The sequence below is a fragment of the Anneissia japonica genome, unplaced genomic scaffold (genome assembly GCF_011630105.1).
Source record: "Anneissia japonica isolate Jap-2015-1 unplaced genomic scaffold, ASM1163010v1 scaffold287892_len502923_cov169, whole genome shotgun sequence".
NCBI classification, from domain to species: domain Eukaryota; kingdom Metazoa; phylum Echinodermata; class Crinoidea; order Comatulida; family Comatulidae; genus Anneissia; species Anneissia japonica.
The window spans coordinates 12,421-34,117 of record NW_022743765.1 but is presented as its reverse complement, the minus strand read 5'-3'; the positions used below and the strand labels follow the sequence as shown (position 1 = coordinate 34,117).

The 21,697-nt window shown below is 33.9% G+C and overlaps 1 protein-coding gene across 1 annotated transcript in view; it reads right to left on the bottom strand.

Annotated features, from left to right (window-relative positions):
• Positions 1-2,781: 2,781 nt before the first annotated feature.
• The window catches only part of LOC117119524, a 28,299-nt gene continuing 9,383 nt past the window's right edge, over positions 2,782-21,697 (bottom strand). The window contains exons 2-6 of the mRNA XM_033264350.1: positions 21,125-21,270; positions 8,708-8,792; positions 7,985-8,167; positions 6,321-6,421; positions 2,782-3,992 (exon numbers count right to left, since the gene is read on the bottom strand). Of these exons, the coding sequence (XP_033120241.1) occupies positions 6,327-6,421; positions 7,985-8,167; positions 8,708-8,792; positions 21,125-21,270 (509 nt within the window). The 3' untranslated portion in view covers positions 2,782-3,992; positions 6,321-6,326. The remainder of the gene's footprint in view (positions 3,993-6,320; positions 6,422-7,984; positions 8,168-8,707; positions 8,793-21,124; positions 21,271-21,697) is intronic.

The following is a 21,697-nucleotide window of genomic DNA, read 5'->3' as shown; positions in this document are numbered from 1 at the left end:
TACAGTATTAAGGTGTAGAAATAAAGGAAAAATAGACTATTTGGACCTTAAACAGGTTGCTCTGCTAGGTACGTCTTCAGAAAAAAGAAGGCGAACTTGTCATGCGAACTTGTCATGCAAACTAGGCCTAGTGTATAAGTGTTGCATTGATCTTCCTTGCATCATGATTGATGATATTTGATAGGAGTGTAGGTCCATCTTCTAACTACGCCAAGGGTAGGCCTTGCCTAGACTGGGCCTAGAAAGAGTCATGAGATGCATCCCTCCTCCAATTTCACCTTGATCGTTGTGGGTTACCTATGCAGTAATAATAATGAAAACTTACTCTGAGAAAACCATAGTCAGCAATCGGTGAATCAAACCTATGCTAGCTTTCTTGCTCTCTCTCGCACCGTACCCGTAATCGAGTGCGAGTTGGTTGACTCTTGCGCCAACTTGTGCGATGATTTCATCTTATCCTTAGCCAATAAGAGCGCTTTATATGTTTCCCTATGCTTGGCTCTTCACGAAAAAAAAAATCGCAGGCCGGACGGGGTCATAACCACTGTCAACAACGTCTTTTCAGACACTTTTTGGTGATATTTTCCTCTTGTTATTGTCAGGATCATCATCTTCTTTCTTTTCTTATTCTTCTTTCTTTCTCCCCATTTCTTGTTCGCACGATATCTCAAAATTGTCGCGAGTTACGCACATGCTCACTTCAAAGAACATTTGGCTTCGCCTGGTATAGTCACGTTAAGGTTTGCAAGGTGACCAGTCATGCGTGACGTCAGCTACACGGAATTCTACGTTTTTACATTATCGATCATATCAGCCTAACCAATTGTCATTTCTTAAGCATAATTCAGTGGGCATAGACTTCAGGTCAAGGTTGAATATCACATATTAAATTAAAATTCCAACTGTAAGAGGTAAAATTTAGCCATTTTCAGATGGGAGCTAGTGAAAATGAATAGAAACCTGCCAAAAATAAAAGCATTTTTCTCAAAACTTGATAAGATGACAATTATCCAAACGGTTATAACTTTGCTTCTAGATACCCGATTGAGTTAATTTAATTGTCATTTTAAAGTATGTTCTATGCCATTATAACAACTGATTTTGGTCTGGGGACGAGTTTACAGCCCTTTTGTGAGCTTGGGTCATAATGTTATTATCTTTGGAGTTCCAGAAAATACTGAGGGTAAGAATTGTGAAGATTTCGTTCCTCATTTAAGGAGGAATGGGGTTTAGAAGATTCACCCACATTTTATGAAACTTTAAAGGAAAATATTCTTGAAATGGGGAACATATATAACATTATTTTTTTGGGTTTGGAATGTTGTAAGAAGTCAGTGATTAGACAGTAGAAATCATAAAATACTAAATAACTCCAAGGCTAGAGATAAAATCATAAATACGTGTAATTAACTGGATTTGGTAGATATATGACGAATGCATAATCCTAAAGATTTTAAATTTATCTGGCGTCAAGGCCTAAAGCAGGCCAGACTTGATTATTTTATTACTTCAAATGAACTGCTTGGTAAGTTTAGTAAATGTAACATTAAACCTGGATTTAAAACGGACCATTCCTTAATAGATATTCGAATTAGTTTACAGCAGATCGAGAGAGGTAGGGAATACTGGAAATTTAATAATTCACTTCTACAAGATATTGACTATTTAAGTCGGTTTCAAACCAATATAAAAATAATATTTCGAGGGAATGAAATAATATTGCGTTCCCTCGAAATATAATTTCGTTCCCTCGAATATTATTTCGTTCCCTCGAAAGATTATTTCGTTCCCATGAAATATTATTTCGTTCCCTCGAAATATTATTTCGTTTCCTCAAAATATTATTCGTTCCCTCGAAATAATATTTCGTTCCCTCGAAATACTATTTCGTTCCCTCGAAATAATATTTCGTGTATGGTACGCCCCATTGCCTTCGGAGTCGGCTATTTGTCATAAGTGGCGCAAGGATTTGCCTAACGGGGGGGGGGGCGAAGTCCCCGGCTAAGGGTCCATGCCCTAGACGAAAGCAATGCGGGTGTGGTCGAGCTTTGATTGAATAGTTTTGACAGTTTATAAATTTTGACAATTAAAGGGTTTAAAAGTCTTATTTAATCGATATTAGGGTCCACTAATATGTAGAAAATACATAGAATTTTTGTTTCTCCCCGACGAATTTTGCTTTTTCTCCTTGACGGGGAGGGGGGGGGGTGGCAGTTTTGTATGCTGCGTGGTCGTTCCAAAGCTCGGCTTTGGAACGAAAGTTTGTAGGTCGGCTGATAATATAAAAATTCAACCTGTTTTAGGAAACGCCTGGCAACGTCCAAATGCAGGTCTTTGACCAGAGAGGCAAAAAATGATATTCATACTTGGTATAAATTTACCAACAAATTCAATGGCAAAGCGTTAATCTTGGATAATGTATGGTACTCCAAAACACCTAGAACATTATAACATTGCAGTATTTGAACTCTTCCCTATTGTCTTGGTGCTAGAATTATGGGGTCATCTCCCCAAAGATAAATGTATTTGGTTCAGTTCGGACAACATGGTCGTAGTCTACGTAATTAACAAAAACAAATGATGACGCCTTATTAAGAATATAATATTGCGTTACAATTTTATGAAAAATTTATTCTCATGAACACGATTTATGATTTAATTTTCTTTTTTTTCAAGTCACATGTTAAAGATTGTTTTTTTTAAGAGAAACTATCATTTGTTTGTGTTGTGTTACATCGGTATTAAATACAAAGAAACAAACATTCTGCATTTAGACAAAATTAGTAGTTTATTAAAAACTTAAAACCAAATCACCAAATATAATGTGGAATCTTCTCATTATCAAAGTAAATATATAGCTCTATATATAAAGATTTAATGTATTGATCATCATTTCATTTGAAATCTTAACTCTGCCAGTTTCATTTTTTCTCCCCAATATGTTGAGTTTCCCTTACAGTAGGAACTTGCCACCACTGATAAGGAATGTATTCCTTTCTTATTAAAATAAAGCTTGTTGATAATTTAGAATATTCAATTCAATTCAATATATATTTGCTACAAAAGCCATCAATTGGCCATTATCCGCCATACAAAACACATAACACAATCGAATATAAACATTTGCTATAGCCAATAAAAATATTCAAAATAAGAATTAAACAACTAATCATTGTGTTCCAAGCAGAGCACGGATAGAGGAATGTTTGCAGAAGACGGATCAAGATTTAGAGACGAGCAAAGCTTAAGTGCATATGGGAGAAACGAAGATTTAAAACGTTCGGTTCTACAAGAAAGTGGTAAGAAGGCAGATTGTCGGTGATTCCAAAGCGAGATAGAAGTTTGACGTCGAGGCGGAAGGAAATCTGTGAGAATGTGATCATAAGATTGAACAATTCGACAAAATATGCATAGAGTGAAATAGTTAAATCTTGTGCCGTACGTTGTGATACCATACTGAGCAAATAGTTGTGCATATGAAGAATATGAAGAGTGATCTGATAAAAGTTTACTGAAAAGATATTCAATATGTTTCAAATACGCACGTTCACATTCAGGTAGGTTGACATAAATAGCATATACATATTGCATCACTGATTGGACATGGGATTTATATAAGAAAACGAGAGATGTTTGGTCAAGTGAATGCTTTAGATATTTCATCACCGAAAGTTTGCGGATACATGATTTATATATATTAATAATTATTAACACTGCAATCATGTATATCAATGTATGTTTAATTATAAAATGCAGATTCCATTGCAGAGTGCTAAATTCAATATTGTAGTAATTCATGTGTTGCTATATGAAACTACTTTAGAGCTTTTTCAAACTTAATAACTAAATAAAGAATTATACAATTGGTAAATAATTAGGCACATAAGTCATTCCTAAAAGCAGTTAAGCATGCCTTAAGGTTGACAATTTGTTTCACAGTTTGTTCTTCGGTGGGTTACAATAAGTGTTTTACAGCATCCAGTCGCTTTCCACTTAGTCGGCATGAAAGCAAAATATAAAAAAGAGTACGTTATATGATAGTTTATATTAATGCATATCCATGTTTTATTAATAGGTCCATGTTTAGGCGAGTCTATTGGTCGAGCGTTAAAACAGGGGCAGCACTAACTACAACATTAACATCAGCGCTGGTTCCAGCCGCTTCTCGCCCGTGGTTCGGTTAGTAAAACCAAGTCTTCTCAGATAAGGACTTACAATGGAGGTCCAGTGTACACATCTAGCTAATGTGCACTTTAAAAAAAACCAATTCCATCTTTCGGAAGAGTAGGGGGTAAAGCTACATCCACATCAAGCCCTAATTCCGGACCGGTCCGGCAGGTTACGATTTCCGCCCGGCCGTTGCGTTCACATCGCGAGCGGGAACACAATATCGGGGTCAATAAAAGCAACCAAGTGAAACAACGTCAACCGCCGACGATATTGTCGAGGATGTTCTGTTGCTGTAGAATTTAAAAGGAAGACAGACCTTTAGTCCTTACGAAACATTAGATAATGTTGAAATTACGAAACATAGATAATGTTGAAATTGCTTCTGAACCTGAGACATTTTTACAATTCCTTTATTTATGTAGGGCCACCTAACTAACTAGGACAAATCTAGGCCTAGGCATATACTGTATACATATCCTAGCTCCCTACCTTGTCCTTAGTATCATGTTAATTTTACATTAATACCAGTGGCGGTGCCACCGGGGGGGGGGGTGAGCAGAACTATAGTCCCAAAATCGAACATGTCAAGCCCTCTTCTCCCCTCCCCACGACTAGAGTTTGTCGGGCAGTCGGACCTAAAGAGAAGAAGTATAATTGTATATAATTCTCAAACTCAAACAAAAAAATAATTCCAAGGCCCATAGTTACAAAAATGTTCATTGTTGTTCCTGCAATGTGTCTCAATGTGCGAATTTCATTACCAGTCGGTTTTATTCAGCAAACTGTGCTGGCTAATCAGTGTTTGAGAGAACAATAATAAATAATATAAAATTAATAATTTTATAAATTATATTTATTTGTTTAAATAATTTGGGTATGTAATATATAATTTTCATTTTGCATCCACTCTAATCTGTATAACATATCAAACTAGAATTTGCTATTCTGTATTAAGCTGCACTATTTAGCATTTTTATGATGACACATTGAAAGTGGACCCTGCCAAAACATGTTCCTTTCATAAAGCTAGTATGACTATGGCAAATTAAACCTCAGGATTACGCCTGGTAAGCATCATATTATTAAATGAGTTGTGATACACCGATCCTTTTTATAAAATAATAAATTTCTAGTCTGTATTATATGTTTATACGTCCTTGTAGTCACAAAAGAATTCAGAAACTGAACCTGATCGGCATATTTGTATTTTCGGACTTTACTGGAAAGCCCTTGTCCACTTTTAGATTAGTGAATCTTCCAGAGATAGGCTACATAAAAATCGCTCATATTTACAAACTTTAAGATGCAATTTTGCCTGAAAAAGAGAAAGAAAGCTAACGGGTCTAATCAAAAATTTACATTCTACATTTAATACTGTAACACATTATAATCACATAAGTCTATCATGAGTAAACCTCCCGCACTAATAAAAACAAAACGATGCTGGGTTTGGTCTGCCTGAGCTCGTGCTCCCATCAGATCATTCCATTCGTAGAAGAGGCCTTAATGATGGATAAAAACGTAGGCCCTAATCATAACTCCGGCGATATAACATTTATTATCAGGTTAGAAAATGTTAATCGTATTACAGTAGTGACACTATGTACACCATTAGATTAATGTTATTTTGTTATTTATATAATAGGCCTAGCCTATATAAAATTGCTTTATATTCAGATTTTAATGTATTGTTGTCTAGGTGCTTTCCATAATCAAGTCTAAAATACAGCATAAAATTAAAAAGCAAAACAAAATCCCACGACACGGTATCTTCTCGCGCTGAGTTTCGAGCTCTTCGGCTTTGTGTTCATTGACGCTTATCGCTGATTGGTCAGAAATATAAATCCGGACAGTTTCACGTTTCTAATGGCTTTTTGATCCATTACTCCGAATCCAGGCTGGTGCTTCATTAGGGAAAAATCGTACCGTGTACATGTGAACGTTTCTATTCTTTACCACTGAAGGCATTTCTCATGATTTTTTTCTCCAGACTCCGGACTGAATCCGGGATTGATGTAAACGTAGCTTTACCCCGATGCTATGGTTCATTTCAGATCCTGTCATTGTTAAACAAGAATCTCTTTACGGCCGCTTGGTAGTCACTGACCACTCCCATACGCAATTTTGAATATCTGTAATAAATTGCTTACCTAATTTTATGTTGAATTACAGTAAGACGGCAGAATAAAATATTCAGTAGTATCAGTTAACACCTGATAGTTGTAGTAACGAAGAACATACAATACGTCAACTGAAATAAACATTAAAAGTAAATATTTTAGTAATAAATTTTAAAAAAGTCTTCGGTGTAACAATAATAAGACATATATTTGAAACAAGATAGTAGGTTTTCCTGTTGCACAGTATCTTTCTTTCCACTCTGTTATTGATGTTAAATTTGTTTGATTGCATTCAGGTTTTAAATTTTTAACTGATAGACGTTGTGCTGAACTTCAGTATATTCTTAAATTAAACACACATAACATTGGTAATAACAAACATTTAGAATTCGAAAGTGGTTACTCTTTCACTAAATAAGATGAATATTGCTTATTTCAGTTGTTCTTTAGACGCCTTATTACTGCTAAATGTTTCCGACCATTTTTTATTCGTTAATTGGCATTTATATAATATTAATTATTATTTGTTAATTATTTCACAGTTGCTCATTAGGTGCCTATTACCTTAGGACATTATCTTGCTTACTTCCCAACAACATTTATCTGAACTGATCCACTTTCATTCATACGTCGTTAAGGAAGGACGCAAGGTGTCTAAAATATTTGCCTTCAATAAAGTTTGTCTCTATTATGTAAGTGAATATAATTGTTTCATCCTTGTATCTGATTACATGTTTGTCCTTTAAGGCATGCCCACCAGAAGATCGTCATTTTCTCAGCATCTTCCCCTCTTCCATAGCTTATCTATACTTATCACATAGTATTGTATTATATTTGCGTTTATACTATGGAAGTAAATAAAATGTCTTTTAAATAAAATGAATTCTAAACACAACAGTTTCACAGTTATTAAAAATCAACAGTTAAAGGAGCTGGCAGATAAAATACAAAGTATAGGCCTACTATAGCATTATGCAAGCGATTATTATACATTTGAATTTAATTGAAAAAAATGTGATAAATTAGTTTTAAAGATATCATTCGTTGTATATGTTTATTTAATACCAATTGTTTATGTTCGTTACCTACTTATCTATCAATCTAAATATAAGTTATTGTTAACATTATTTTTTAAGGTATTATTCACCAAGCCACATGTACCTTTCTTTAATGGCTGTGTATTATTATTATTATTATTATTATTATTCATTATTATTATTATTATTATTATTATTATTTTAATCTTTTTAAATGGATGAATTGTATTCTTTATGAGAAAGCGATTTCCAAATAAGTGATATTATCGAAATCATCATCATTATCACCATCATATTCATCATCATCAACAGCAGTATCATAATCGTGATCATCATCATCTAAATCATCTATTATAATTACTATTATTATTATAATTTTCATTATCAATTATAGCATTGTCATTTTCAATGTCATATCATTATTGCTATTATTACCATTATTGTTATTGACAATCTTATAAGTTAAACTTGGTTTTTATACAGTTGATACACTTTTCGCCAACAGTGTTTTCAATGGAATTATACACTGAGTAGGTCCTAGCTGTCTTCGACGCAATTGGGCTTTAAAAAAAAAAAAAAAAAAAAAAAAAAGTCTAAGAATCGAGAAAGCTGCCCGATTTGGTCGACCAGTTACGATTTGATGAAAGACAGTCTTACCGTCATATCCGTCACCTGGCCATGTGCCAAAGAACAAACTTTCAGTTAGCAGACATCCGTCTTTGGTATATTCACGTGGCCCCTCTCCATTTTCATCGTCAGATTGATATTCATATTTATACTTCCACCTGTTAACTAGCACATCGCCAGGGTTATTGACTTCATCGATATATTGTACATTATCTATTAAAATATAAGATGCAGGCAGATTGGCAGTCAAAAAATAAATAATTAGGCCTTTAATCTAGGAATGTGATAACCATTATCTTTTCAATAAAATATAAACGTAAGAACAACTTCAACTTATTTAGTAAATCCCAAGTTTTTTGTATACACTGAATTTGATTAGGCTCTTTTTGTATTAGTAAGGATATTGAGATTAATAGTAGGCCTACTTTTTATTTGTTAATTGGCAAATAAAATGAAAATACGTAACTGGAATAATGATATAAATAATAACTAAGAATATAAATTATAATACATACATTGTAAATGCGTGTACATTATTAATATTATTATTATTATTATTATTATCATTATTTTGCTAAACAATGCATAGCATATTATAATATATCATTATCAAATAAATTACAGAAAGCCTCGTTTTTTTTTATGAACAGCTCTCCTTTTATTGACGAACAACTCTCCTTTTATCAGTTTCAGCGCTCTACCATTACTCGCTGATAAAGCTGCAATTTATGACAGTCACTGATTGTGCCTTACCTGCAACACACCTGGTTGGCATTCTCCCTACAGAATTATTCTTCTTACACTCTTGTGAATCAGGAAAAATAAACCATGTAGTGTTCTACAAAATGAACTAAAAATTATGCTACACAAATTTTGATAATGATGGAAAATATAACGTGTCGTATTTAGTGCTGTTTGCGAATAATATCTTATTTCGAGTTCCATTGTTTATGAAGTTTTTAACTTCACATTGATATAACTGTTATATTTAAAAGGTTAAATCTGACCAACAAAATGATACGACCCATACAAAACTAATTGTGATAACGATTTGATAAACATAATTCCACCACGATTTAAATGATTTGTGAAATATAGCTAGAATATAACGTTTTAGGCCTGTTGCCACCCGGCCTTTAGCCGCCCAGCCTTTTGCCACCATAGGCCCGTTGCCAGCTGGCCTTTTGCCACCTAAGCCCGTTGCCACACAACCGGCCTTTTTCCACCCGGCCCGTTGCCACCCATAGTTGTATAGTAGGCCTACGCATTGTATTCGCAGAAATTTTACTCTCGGCATTTTTGCCAAACTATTGTGAATGGATTGATTGTTTGGCAGATTGTAAACAACGACAATTCGTTGCCGTTAACCATCATAAAAGGCACACGTGTGAAGAAGCTTCCCGATTAGCGTTTTATCTTTATTTGTATGTATTCAGACGTACATATGCATTATCTGTATATGTTTTCTGAGTATGTACTGTTTTTAGTATGTGTGTATGTTTGTTTACATTTTTTGTGAGGATATAACGTCATAAATCATAATTCTTGTAGTGTTATAAATTGAACGGTTTTTTTTTTATTTGATATAATTGACTTAATTGCCTTTGAGTGTGGAAATATTAATGAACATAAATATAGTGACAATGATAAAATTAGCGATAATAAGCTATTATTAACTACCGCTATAAGAAATGGGCCTATGCCCATACATATATATACCTCTCACAATTTGTTGTTTTTAAGGTATTTTAAGGTTTTTAAGCCAAATATATGATTATATATAACTCTGGTATACCAATAGAAAAAAAGACATGGGTGGGGGAAATGTCCAACTGACCAATTAAAGGCCACGCAAATTAGGCTTGAAGACCCTATAATCTGAACAGCCCTAGTCACGGTATAAACAATCAGGAGGATTAGTTTGCTCAGGTCGTTAATGTTACTGAGCGCATGCAATATTCTTTCTAGTTTACCGCTAACTGGAAGAGCTTTATTCAAAGTTTATCATTGGCGGTTATTAATGAGAAATTATATATACATACTTGTAATAAATTGTCCGCATAAAAAGAGAAATACCAAATAAATTCCAGAAAGCTCATTATACACATATTATAATAAATATCATAAATGTGTTGTTTTTTTAATTGTAAAAGCAGACTATTTCTTTCTATTTTAGAGTAAGAATATTTACTTAAAAATAAACAATAAAAATAAAATAGACACTGCAGTATTTCTCTCTTTATATGCGGATTTATAACAATGTTTATTTCTGCAATTTTCTCCTAGTGGTAAGAAGGCGCATGGACGATTGTTTGAAATAAAATACAGTAAACTAATAATTAAATATTAATCTGGAAAGTAAATTTAATAAAGAAAACATTCTGCTACAGTAGCCTACTAGTACAAATCTGTGTTAAAAAACCCACCAATATAATATAAATATTGGACATCCCAAAGGTGGCAAAGACCGGGTAGCAACGGGTCTGGGTGGCAACGGGCCTAGGGTGGCAACGGGCCTGGTGGCAAAAGACCGGGTGATAAAAGGCTTGGGTGGCAAAAGGCCTGGGTGGAAAAACGCCGGGTGCAAAAGGCCGGGTGGCAACGGGCTGGGTGGCGGTGGCAACGGGCCCGGGTGGCAACGGGCCAGAACCCAATAAGAACATGTGGCAAATTTGAAATCTGAAAAATGTCGGCTTCATTAAGAAATTTATTGATTTAAACAAATCTGCGCTGTGACGTCATTCTTGCCTAAATTCAGGTTGCGTAATCTGATCACACCAGTCCACGCTGGGAAAACCTATGCGTAAGCAGAGTAGTTGTGTACGGGGCATTTTGGTATGATCAGCTAAAACAGTCTTAGTACAGCTACGGTATGTGGATTAATTGTTATGGTGATTAACACTTAAACAATTTAGCATCAATAATATTGTACTAAATACAACAATGACAGTACTACACAAAATGTAGAAGCAAATAAATTCACATCACGTTCATCATCACGATCCAAAAATAGAGACCCCTAGACTAGTGAGAAAGAGAGGACCTACCCTACCCAAGTATAAAGGCCTAGGGTTATAGTTGCAATTTTATTCATGACTTGCACTTTTCTCTTGCGTTATTGCCATTCGTTTTCAATAAAACATATATCAAAATAAATATTCTTGTTTTTTCCTCTTTCTTCACGAGGTTTGATTTGGTTAACACTATGGTTAATATAGAGTTTGAAAGAAAACATAGTTCAAGCATATTCATTGTTGTATTGAAAACAAAGTAGAAACGAGTATAGAATGATCAGTTATAATTAAACATAAGTTATTTTGTTTTAGAGTGTCCAGTAAAAAAAAAATAAAAAAAAATAAAGAAACCTTTCCTATGGCAAAGCTTTCTTTTCCCTAAGGGGGATGGTGTGATAATGGCCTATAAGGTATTATACGCTAACATTTATAGTTAGAAGGTGTAGAGAATATCTGCTATTTGATTTGTTTTAGTCAAAGGATTTCTGTTCTAAAAGTATGTCACTAGGTAGTGACCCCATGTCATTGACCTCAATGAGTGAGGTGAGAATGTTATAGAACTTTGTGAGAGAAGCGAGCGTATGGCAAGCCATTTTATCATTTACCTCTGAATTGCAGTTAAGTCGAATGCATTAAAGTTAACTGTAATTCAGTTACAGTTAACTCGAATTGAATTCAAGTTAACTGCAATACAATGGAATTGCAGTTAACTTGAAATGAATTAGAGTTAACTCTAATTCAATTGCAGTTAACTTGAATGCATTTCAAGTTAACTTGAATGCATTTCAAGTTAACTGCAATTGACCATTTTTGGTAATTTCATTAAGTGATTGTGATTGGCTGATGTATTTGAGTTAAGTGCGATCGACCATTATATGGCAATTCCATTAAGTGACTGTGATTGGATGTTCACTTATAAGGTATATTTCCATTAAGTGATGGTGATTGGCTGTTGAATTTTCCGCCTGTGAATCGTCATCGACTGCCTAGAGCCAGAGCAAAACTTTTTAGTCCTTTTGCTATACGGTTTAACTGTGTTTAAGTGGTTTATTTAAAAAAGTACGAAGTTACCCAAAATTAAAAAAGTGTTATGTCTGAATCTGGGAGGCATTTGGAGCAAGTGGCTAAAGTGGCTTCTCAAGCTATTGCCCGTGCCAGAGACCACGTCAGGCATAGGCCTAGGCCTTCTACCACTACTGCTGCCAGTGTTACGAGTAGGCCTAGTAGTAGTAGTAGTAGTAGGCCTACTACCACCACGTCTTCTAGGCCTAGTAGTACTACCACCGCGTCTGCTGGACATCATTTAGCTAGCACTGGCGGCAGTAGCACTGACAGTGGTACTAGGTCTAGTAGGGGGCCTATATCTGCAACAACTGATAGTTGAAACGGCGTTTTTCCTTTTTCATCTGCCGCTGTAGGCCTAGGCTAGGCCTCACCTACCCCTATTGCTCCCCTCTACCACCCTCCTCAGTTCGTCCACATGGTCAATCATATCTTGTATTGATTGTACCACTTCCTCCAATGACTGTTGGTCTAGCGTCGCAAAAATCCTACTTACATTACGAATACATGTTCTTAAATTATTCTGTAATTGATTATAATCAGTGTTTCCCTGTTCTAATGCTGCAGTAACATTATGAACAGTTTGTCCAACGGTAGAAAGTACATCATCAAAATGATCAGACGCCATTTTTATTAAATTTGAACGACCGTTTTGATGATTTGTTTTTTACCGGGCAAGTACGACCGGAAAAAGCACATCAGCCAATCACAGTTACTTAATGAAAATACACCATAACTGTAATTCAACCAACTGTGGCTGACCAATCATATAGCACTGATATTACGAAAACGCAAACAACCAATCGTATTAACTTAACGCTAATTACAACCAACCTCTGAATTGCAGTTAACTTGAATTGCATTACAGTTAACTTGAAATGATTTGCAGTTAACTTGAAATGCATTCAAGTTAACTACAAATGTTTTCGAATTAAGCCAAAATAGACATAATTGAAATAGATTTGCAGTTAACTTTAAATAAATTACACTTAACTCAAAAACAAAATTTTATTTACAGTTAACTGCAATTGAATTCGAGTTAACTGTAATTGAATTAGAGTTAACTGTAATGCATTACACTTAACTGTAATGTATTGCAGTTAAGTCGAATGTATTACAGTTAACTGTAATTGAATTACAGTTAACTGTAATGCATTCGACTTAACTGCAATTCAGAGGTAAATGATAAAACGGCTTGCCATACGAGCGGAATTAGGAGATGCGAGGGGTCTTGGTTGACGAAAAGTAATGACTGGCTCGGTGATGAGTTGTAATTAAGCGACAGTAAATGCATGTTCTAGAAGGACAAGAAGGTCTTTTTGCAACCAAAAAGAGTTACAGAATTCCCCAGGAGAAGGGAGTTTGTTATTGTTTTGATAATCTTCTCGTGGAAGGTTGATAACGCTGGCTAGTTCGAGGACGGTACGCCGGTAGGTGAGAATATAGGCTATTTTGGGATCGGTGATGGAATCCTAGGCCTAGCTAATCATCATCTGATATTACATCTAGTTTTATGTTGAATTCTCAAAGGACATTTGGAAACCTGTTTACATCTTTATTATTATTGTACTTGTTGGAATTACTCTCCTATATATATAGCTTTGGACAGGTTTAATTACGGAACTTTGCAAACAATTTGTCAAACATCTTTGGGATTCGTCGTGGGATAACTAACACGATAGAGTATTGCCTGTTCACCTGTGGATCATCAGCCGTCACGCTTTTGTTTACTCCAGCTTATAAACTTGGATCACTAGTGGAATTTTTAGCGGACAATTACATTCGGATTAATCAGAACTGGACCAAGTCACCTCATCACCTTTAAATTTGCTTGGTATGAACTTATGCCTAGATGTATAATTATCAGTAGTGATTTATGTAATTTGTATAACTTAGGTCATTTGCCATCGGTACTCTGTAATTGTTTAAATCTAGAGTTCTTTTCATGAAAAGGGAAAGTACCCACTATAATAAATTGTGTTAACTTTTATCGGTTGTCTGTTTTTTTTTTGGTAATTGTCCTGTCTCCTGTCTCTTATACACATCTAGATGTGTATAAGAGACAGCAACAATGCTGTGGGAAACAATGGCTGGATCTCAGTAGAGATACAAAAATGATAAGCAACAGCTAAAAAGTAAACATAAGTAAACAGCCAGTTTTTACAATATGGAAGCCATTTCCTTCTCATACTTAAACACTGGAAATCCTAATTTTAACATTATACTGCATAACCTACATAAACTTCTGTTTCATTTGAATCTTGACTTTCTTTCTCTAATCAGTGTAGCTTTATCAGTCCAAATAGGAGCATTTATTTGTTGTCTTTTCTTTAATGTTAGGAAACAAACTGCCAATTTTGCTTATCCTCCTCTGGTTAATGCCTGGTGTTGTTTTTTTTTTTGGTTGACATCATCTTCTATAACAATGTCAGTAACAGCTTCCCTAACATCTTTCTCTTCCCTGTGATCTGCATTAAGTAAGGCCTGGGCTAGAAATTAAGAGTTATTTGGTCCCATTTTTCGACCTGATTTTTTTTAAGGTGCGACAAGGAATTCAACATTGTCGCGCTCAGTGCGACAAGGTCATTTGATAGCACGAGTAGATTTTGTAAGCGGCAGGAAGGTGGTTTCCCTCAAATCCCAATTATTTACCACTTGAACAGCCCATTATTTTCAGTCAGGCAGTACGCAAAAGATGCTATCATTCATTTTACATGTACTGTATCAACCAATCTGCATGACCTAGACTGTTTTAATGTGACGTCGTACACTAAAACCGTGTCGATGTGCGCTCATCTTATTCTTGGTAAATAAGCTATCTCCGTCGAAGCGAAAGAGACTGGTATAAACAGATCGGATTGCACGATTTTTTACTATTTTATTGAGTGCTATTCTTACCTGTACCTTCTCGTAATTGTGAACGTTTCCTTAACGTATTTGTTCATAAAATAGACTATGTACCAAAATTTCAAACGATCGTATACAGTATTGACTCATACGATGTAAACGGCCAGCATCAAGCAATAACCAAAATTTAACACTAAAAATCGGAAATAAATACAATTAGGCATTATTTGGATGATTATGTTTAAAGTACTACCGGTATTAAGGCAGACATCTTTTACTGGAAATCAAACGAATTACCTAAACCTAATCACATGGCTGATGATAACAAAGGGTATAAATACTCTTTGATGATAACCTCAGCCAGACTTCACAGAGCAGTTGTAGTTTAACAACATGCATCTCAATGAGCAACATCTTGAAATTTACACCAAAAAAAAAACAAAAAAAAAAACCAAAAACAGACAAATAGGTCTCACAGCAAATTTTGAAACCTAATTAAATGAAATAATATAGAAAGCAACTCCTTTACTACCATTTATTTACTAAACGAGCCAGTCGGCTTCTGACCTACTTTTGTTCGTATCGGCGGCGTACAAAGAGTCAAATGACTTTGTCTGGTAACCTCGGTGTCTGTGTCCACCAGGAGGAGCCTGGAATTGGGAACGTTTCTCACTGAACGTAGTAGACGGTAAGCATTTTTATTTCATAGGCAACTAGTAATGGGCCTCTATCAAACCATTTATTTCGTTCTTAACAAAGTATCAACAGAAAGTATGCAAAATGATTGTTTAATCGTGTTTTGAAATAATATAAAAATTGAATTGTGTATAAGTGAATATTTAAAGATTACATTTTAAACGTGGAATTAATAAAGTGCAACAATTGAATTAATTGGTTAATTTAATCTATAAGATACATAAAAAGATATATAATTCTTACAAGGAATGTTTCTTGTTTTGAAAAAAAAAACAACAAAAAACGTAACAACAAAAACAACATCAGTTAAACCGAACTAACTGGTAGTAGGCCAGGGGCGGATTTAAAAAAAGAAAAAAAAAAAAGAAAAAAGAAAAAAAAATGATAGCCCACAACGCCTCAAATGTTATTTTCGGGCGTCTAGAACACAAAAATTTCGGACCCCCTAGGACATTGTTGTTTTGATCGGCCAAAATTTCCGTATATCTATTAATAATTAACAGAAATTTGAAATATTTCTAACAATTGAAACTTTCCTTGAAATACTTTCCCTTTCCTTCCAGTTAGGTTGAATTTTTTTACCTTGCACCTTTTTCTTTTTCTTTTTAATATGGTTTCATCCTTTTCTTATTTCATTGTTGATACAGTAGTTACCTGTCTTTTAGTTTTTTCATTGTCATTTTCTTTCCACCATTTTACTTCTTTCTTTTTTTTTCTTTCCGTCCTCTTGTTATTTGTTATTTATTATTTTTCTTATATTGCACCGCGCTTATATCTTAGGGGATGCGAAAAGGATGAGGAATGTGCTACTTTAAAAAAATACTTGTGCTACCAAATTTTTTTTGGGGGTTCCAGAAAATGTTGGCAGTGCTACCAAGAAAAAAAAAGTTAATTTCCAGCCCTTGAGTAAGGTTTAGTACAGTACCTAGCAAGTAAAGAAATAATGAAAATGTCAATGCCAGACCAGAAAAATCTACTAAATTAGGCTGGCCTTACACAGACTTACCAAGTTAGTAAAAACCATAACTGTAACCCGGTCTTCAAATATCCATAGTAAGTACCTAATAATTTGTTTTGAGTGCAAACAAATATAGGCACAGGAAAATAATAATCGTGGAATTCTAAGCAGGCCATTTTTTTGTAGTTTTTGCAATTATTGTTTTAGTCTGACAAAAAGAGTTGTCTAGAGACAATGTAAACCAAAGTTCCTGATGGAAAAGTAATTTGTTCTTGAATTTAGACCTATTATTTATGTGTATTATACACATAAATAAAAGATAGGCCTATGATAAATTTCCGCAATAGGCCTAGTAGTACTATAATATTATTTTTTTCTATTTCCATACATCCAGATTAATTAGAATTCTATACAACTACTGAAATTCAGTAGTATTTGAAAAGTCTGATAAGTACAGCTATCTTAATAATTATATAAAGAATGTTAGGGTTGCAACAGGTCTAGTAATATAGTATTATTAGCTTTGCAAAGCCGCTAGGCCTAGCCTACATGGCCCACAGCAGCAGCAATAGTAGGCAAGATCACTCACCATGCCCATGGCATTATCTATATTAAATTTTGCTGCCTCTTTTTAAAATAAACAAGGTGCCTAGGCCAAGCCCTTATATGCTATTGCAGAATAGAGGAAATATAATACTTATTTCCTCAATGATTGATGATCATAGGCCTAGACATTGACAGCCAAAGGCATACACTATCATTATTATATGTAGCCTAGGCCTAGCCTACAGTAGGTGCTCCTTCCTACTCTACTAATCTCTCAACTTACGCCCTTTTCCTTCATTTTGATAAGCCCCACGCTTGGGTGGAAGAGTTGGATGTTGAATTAAAATGCAGCAGTAGGCACTGCATTTGTTTTTAGCTTCCTTTATTATATTTTCCTCTGTTTCCTGAAGTCAGGCGGGTAGGCCTAGCAGTCATTGTGAAATAATCACGACATAAGTCATTAATGAATGAAGTGCTGTGTTGAGTGGGCTCCCAATTAGCCTAGGCCTACGATTTCTTCACCAATTTTTGCTTCGGAAAACTTAATATGTTTACATCCAAAGGCAACATATACGGCATGGGCTGTAGGAGCTTCAGAAATACTCTTTTTTTTTTGGTAATTGTCCTGTCTCAGGGTGACATAATAACGAACTTCATCCGTGTTTTGTGTGTGGCGCGTCCAGTGACGTCAATGTGTTTGTTTACGTTTTGTTTCGGCAGGAAAGACGTTATCACCACCTAATTAGCATATTGTTTACTATGAATTTCTGAAACAACTGAGCGATGCTATAATATAGTCTCTTAATTGCCCTAAAATAGCATGAAAAGTGCGAAAAAAGATTCAACGCATTACTACAGTTTATTTTATCTATCCTTTATATGTTCTGGATATATTTCACAAGTCCTTTAACATACTTTAAATGCGACTGACCTTTTATAGATAGTATATAATTATGCATTCATTGTAAGAATCGGCCTTCTATAACTATCAAAATCAAATAGTATCTGTACTTTGTCTGCCAGGTGATTTTATTTAATTTTTTTTATTTTTTGCCTTTTTTCAATATTTTATATATTTTTATTTGTGATTGTATACACTGTATGTTTATAAAAAAAAAATTAAAAAAAAAAAATTAAAAAAAAAACCACAAGTATAATTATACTAAGATCGAGCGTGCACACTATGATTGCAAAGAATTTAACGGTGAAACACCGCATATTGATTCAATTTTTGTCATACCAACAAGATTACCGTTATGCTACAGCTACTGCGTACAGCTCTAAAAAATGAACGGCTTACATACTAGACGATCTTACTAACGCTGATTTGTCAGAAAAAGAAAGTGGAAAGAAGAAGGCTCTCTACAAAGAAGGCACGAAACTTTCAGCCGGAAAATGGCGTTTAGCAATTGCAGTTGTCTACGTATTTAATTAGATTGGCAAGTAACAGGACACATTAGAAGGACATTTACTGTCGAAATGTCATTTATGTTAACCGTTAATTATATGAAATGTTTGTTTTTGCTTAGTATAGGCCTATATTGAAATAAGTGACAATTTATATCCAATTTAAAGTTTTATGGTGGTCTTGCCTCGCCATTTTGTAATTTCTTTTTAATGAAAATTATAACCATCCCTGCATTTTGCATGCCATCATTTACATACATTTCACAACCATGATTTGTTAGCTTAAGATTCATGATCAACTGCATTGCAATTGACTACTGTACGTAATATACATTTTTTTTTCTCCCCGACGAATTGTGGATTCCCCCCCCCCCCCCCGCTGGTGCCACCACTGTATTATATTAGTGTTTATATTTTTGAAGAGTTTATAGTTTTATTTATAAATATTTCGATGTATCATAGATTATTGTTATTGAAAATGTTTACTTTTACAAAACTAAATAAAACTTCTTTTCCAGTGATTTTGCTCTTAACACGTTATATTTTCATTGCGGATTTTTTGGGCTCAGTACGGACTCCAAAAGTATGCATTTTCTTTTAGTTTTATAGCGTATGCGGATTTTATAAGTCCGCAATGACGATATAACGTGTTTCTTATTGATATAGGCCTATATGACAAAATAACAAAGGCCATCATCAGTAATGACTTCACTACTGGTATTTTTCTTGATCTGAGCAAGGACTTTGATACTATTGTCCATGATAGATAAATAAACTTAAAAAAAAATAGTATAAGAGGCCTGGCTCTAAATTTATTTAAAAACAACATTGGCAACAGGCAGCAATATATTTCTATCAACTTTTTTCTCATCCTTCTAAAATACTATGTGGTGTCCCACAAAGATCAATACTTGACCCCTTATTATTTTTAATTTATGTTATTGATCTTCCGAACTCTTCTTTATAACACTTTGTTCTCTCCGCCGATGACACAAATATCTTTTACTCAAATTATAATATAGCAAATCTTTCCCAAATGATTAATACGGAGCTAATTAAGGTATCTGAATGGTTTAAATGAAACAAATTGTCTCTGAACATATCTAAAACAATTTGATTCTCTTAATTAAAAAATAAAAAACAATATTTATTTTCTATAAATATTGATAACACCATTACCAATAAAGTCAATGAAACTAATTTTTTCTGGAATAACCTTAGAATTATCATATCATATCAACAACATTAACAATATTATTTCTAGAAATATTGGTTTTTTTTATGAACAAGTTAAAATATTATTTTCCTGAAAATATTCTTTTATCTTTATATAATATTTTAGTTCAACATTACATTATTTATTGTAATGTCTCATGGGCTACCACAATTGATAATATCTTAAATTTATGCCCCTACAAAAGTCCTAAAACAACCAATATTGATAACTGTTTAAAGTTACAAAAAAACTCTATCAGAATTTGTGCAGTTCAACGCGATATTCACATACCAAACAATGATTTTATAAATGTAATGTCCTTTAATGTTTTGGACCTAAGTAAGTTACAACTTATACCTTTATGTACTGTCACTTCACAAAAACATATTTCTTCTTTATTTCATAAACAACAGAGTGACATTCATTAATATAATTATATTAAATAAATTAAAATCACGGAAACCACACCAGTTTACCATTTAATATTTATTTTTTTCAAAAACCACATCCAACAGCAATTACTTGCCAATAACAGGATGTCATAGAATATTTACAAGCATATAAATATAACAAAGATATAAATAAAAAACACACACAAAAGAAACAGGGTCACAAGTCACCCCCCTAAAAACACACGCACATCTCCCCACAGACCCCCACACACTCATCCCCAGCCCAAACCCAATCAGATCAATCATGTAAATGCATGCAGTACATGTAATAAAATGGTTTTAAATGAACTTAAATTTTGATGGAATATATCAATAGTAGGATTTTCATGTAACAAAGTATTATAAGTAAAAGGTAAACGATGAATGAAACCATTTTTTCGTACAATTAACTCTGTTAAACGGAACCATCTGTTCATGCTTTTAAAAATATTTTTCCTGTTGGCGGCTTATTTATTTTGTTTTTATCGCCCAATTATTCTACACTAGACTACCAATAAATATAAATATTTTTTTCTTTCAAATTATAATTAATATTATACCTCTAGATCCATTTTGTTTATCTTTTTTTTAAATGGTGACCATGCCTTAAAGTCTGCCTGCCAACTTATTTTGATTTCCATCCACATACTTTTTTTTTATTTGCTAAAATTCTTAAGTGTTAATATTAGCAACTGATATATACCAGTATTTAGGGTTTTTTTTTTCTCTAATTGTTTTTGTATTATTAAGTTGCCGTTGAATTATCAATGTACTGTTTCATTGTGTGTGGTATAAAACAACAAATCAAACAAACAGAACAACGTCTTTGGTTTCTAAATAGAGTGAGTTAAATTAGAGGGAACAGCTAATGTTAACAGATAGAAATTTAAACAGGGACACAACAAAGTTGTTTAAAATTGGAGGTGGTCTTTAATTGGATGTGTTTTTAATTAGAGGGAGGCTTTTGTTTATTTAATATCAAAGTTTACCAACCTGGTTAAAGTCCTGAATCACACAACGGCTTGAGTTTTTGGCTGTGATGTTGAAGCGAAAACGAGATTGATTAAAATCATACGTCATAACCGCACGTTCTTCTACTAATGATTCGAAGTATGGGGCAGCTTTAGCACCGTAAACTTCTGACACAGAAAAAGTGAACGACTGGTATTATTGTTCAAGTAAAAAAAATAATAATAATATTAAATGTTTTTATCCACCAACCAAAATACCTGCAAACAGTGCATCGGCTCTAGAATAGGTCTATGTATTGAGTGGGGCCGCGCCGGGGGCGCTTGGCGAGAGGGAGGTGTCGGAATATTCTAATTGAACTATGACACTCCTCATTCCTCCGTGAATTAAAGACGATTATTACAAACTATATTTTCTCATGAGAAATAAGGTAAAGAATAGATTTTAGTAAAAATTTAGGTAGATCAACGCTTAAACTTATTAATATTTGGTCGTTATACTGGAACACTAAAATATTAACAGTACCAAAACGATCTTAAGAAAGTATAATACATACTCCAAGTATTGAAATACACGCCATCGTGTTGGGATTCAATA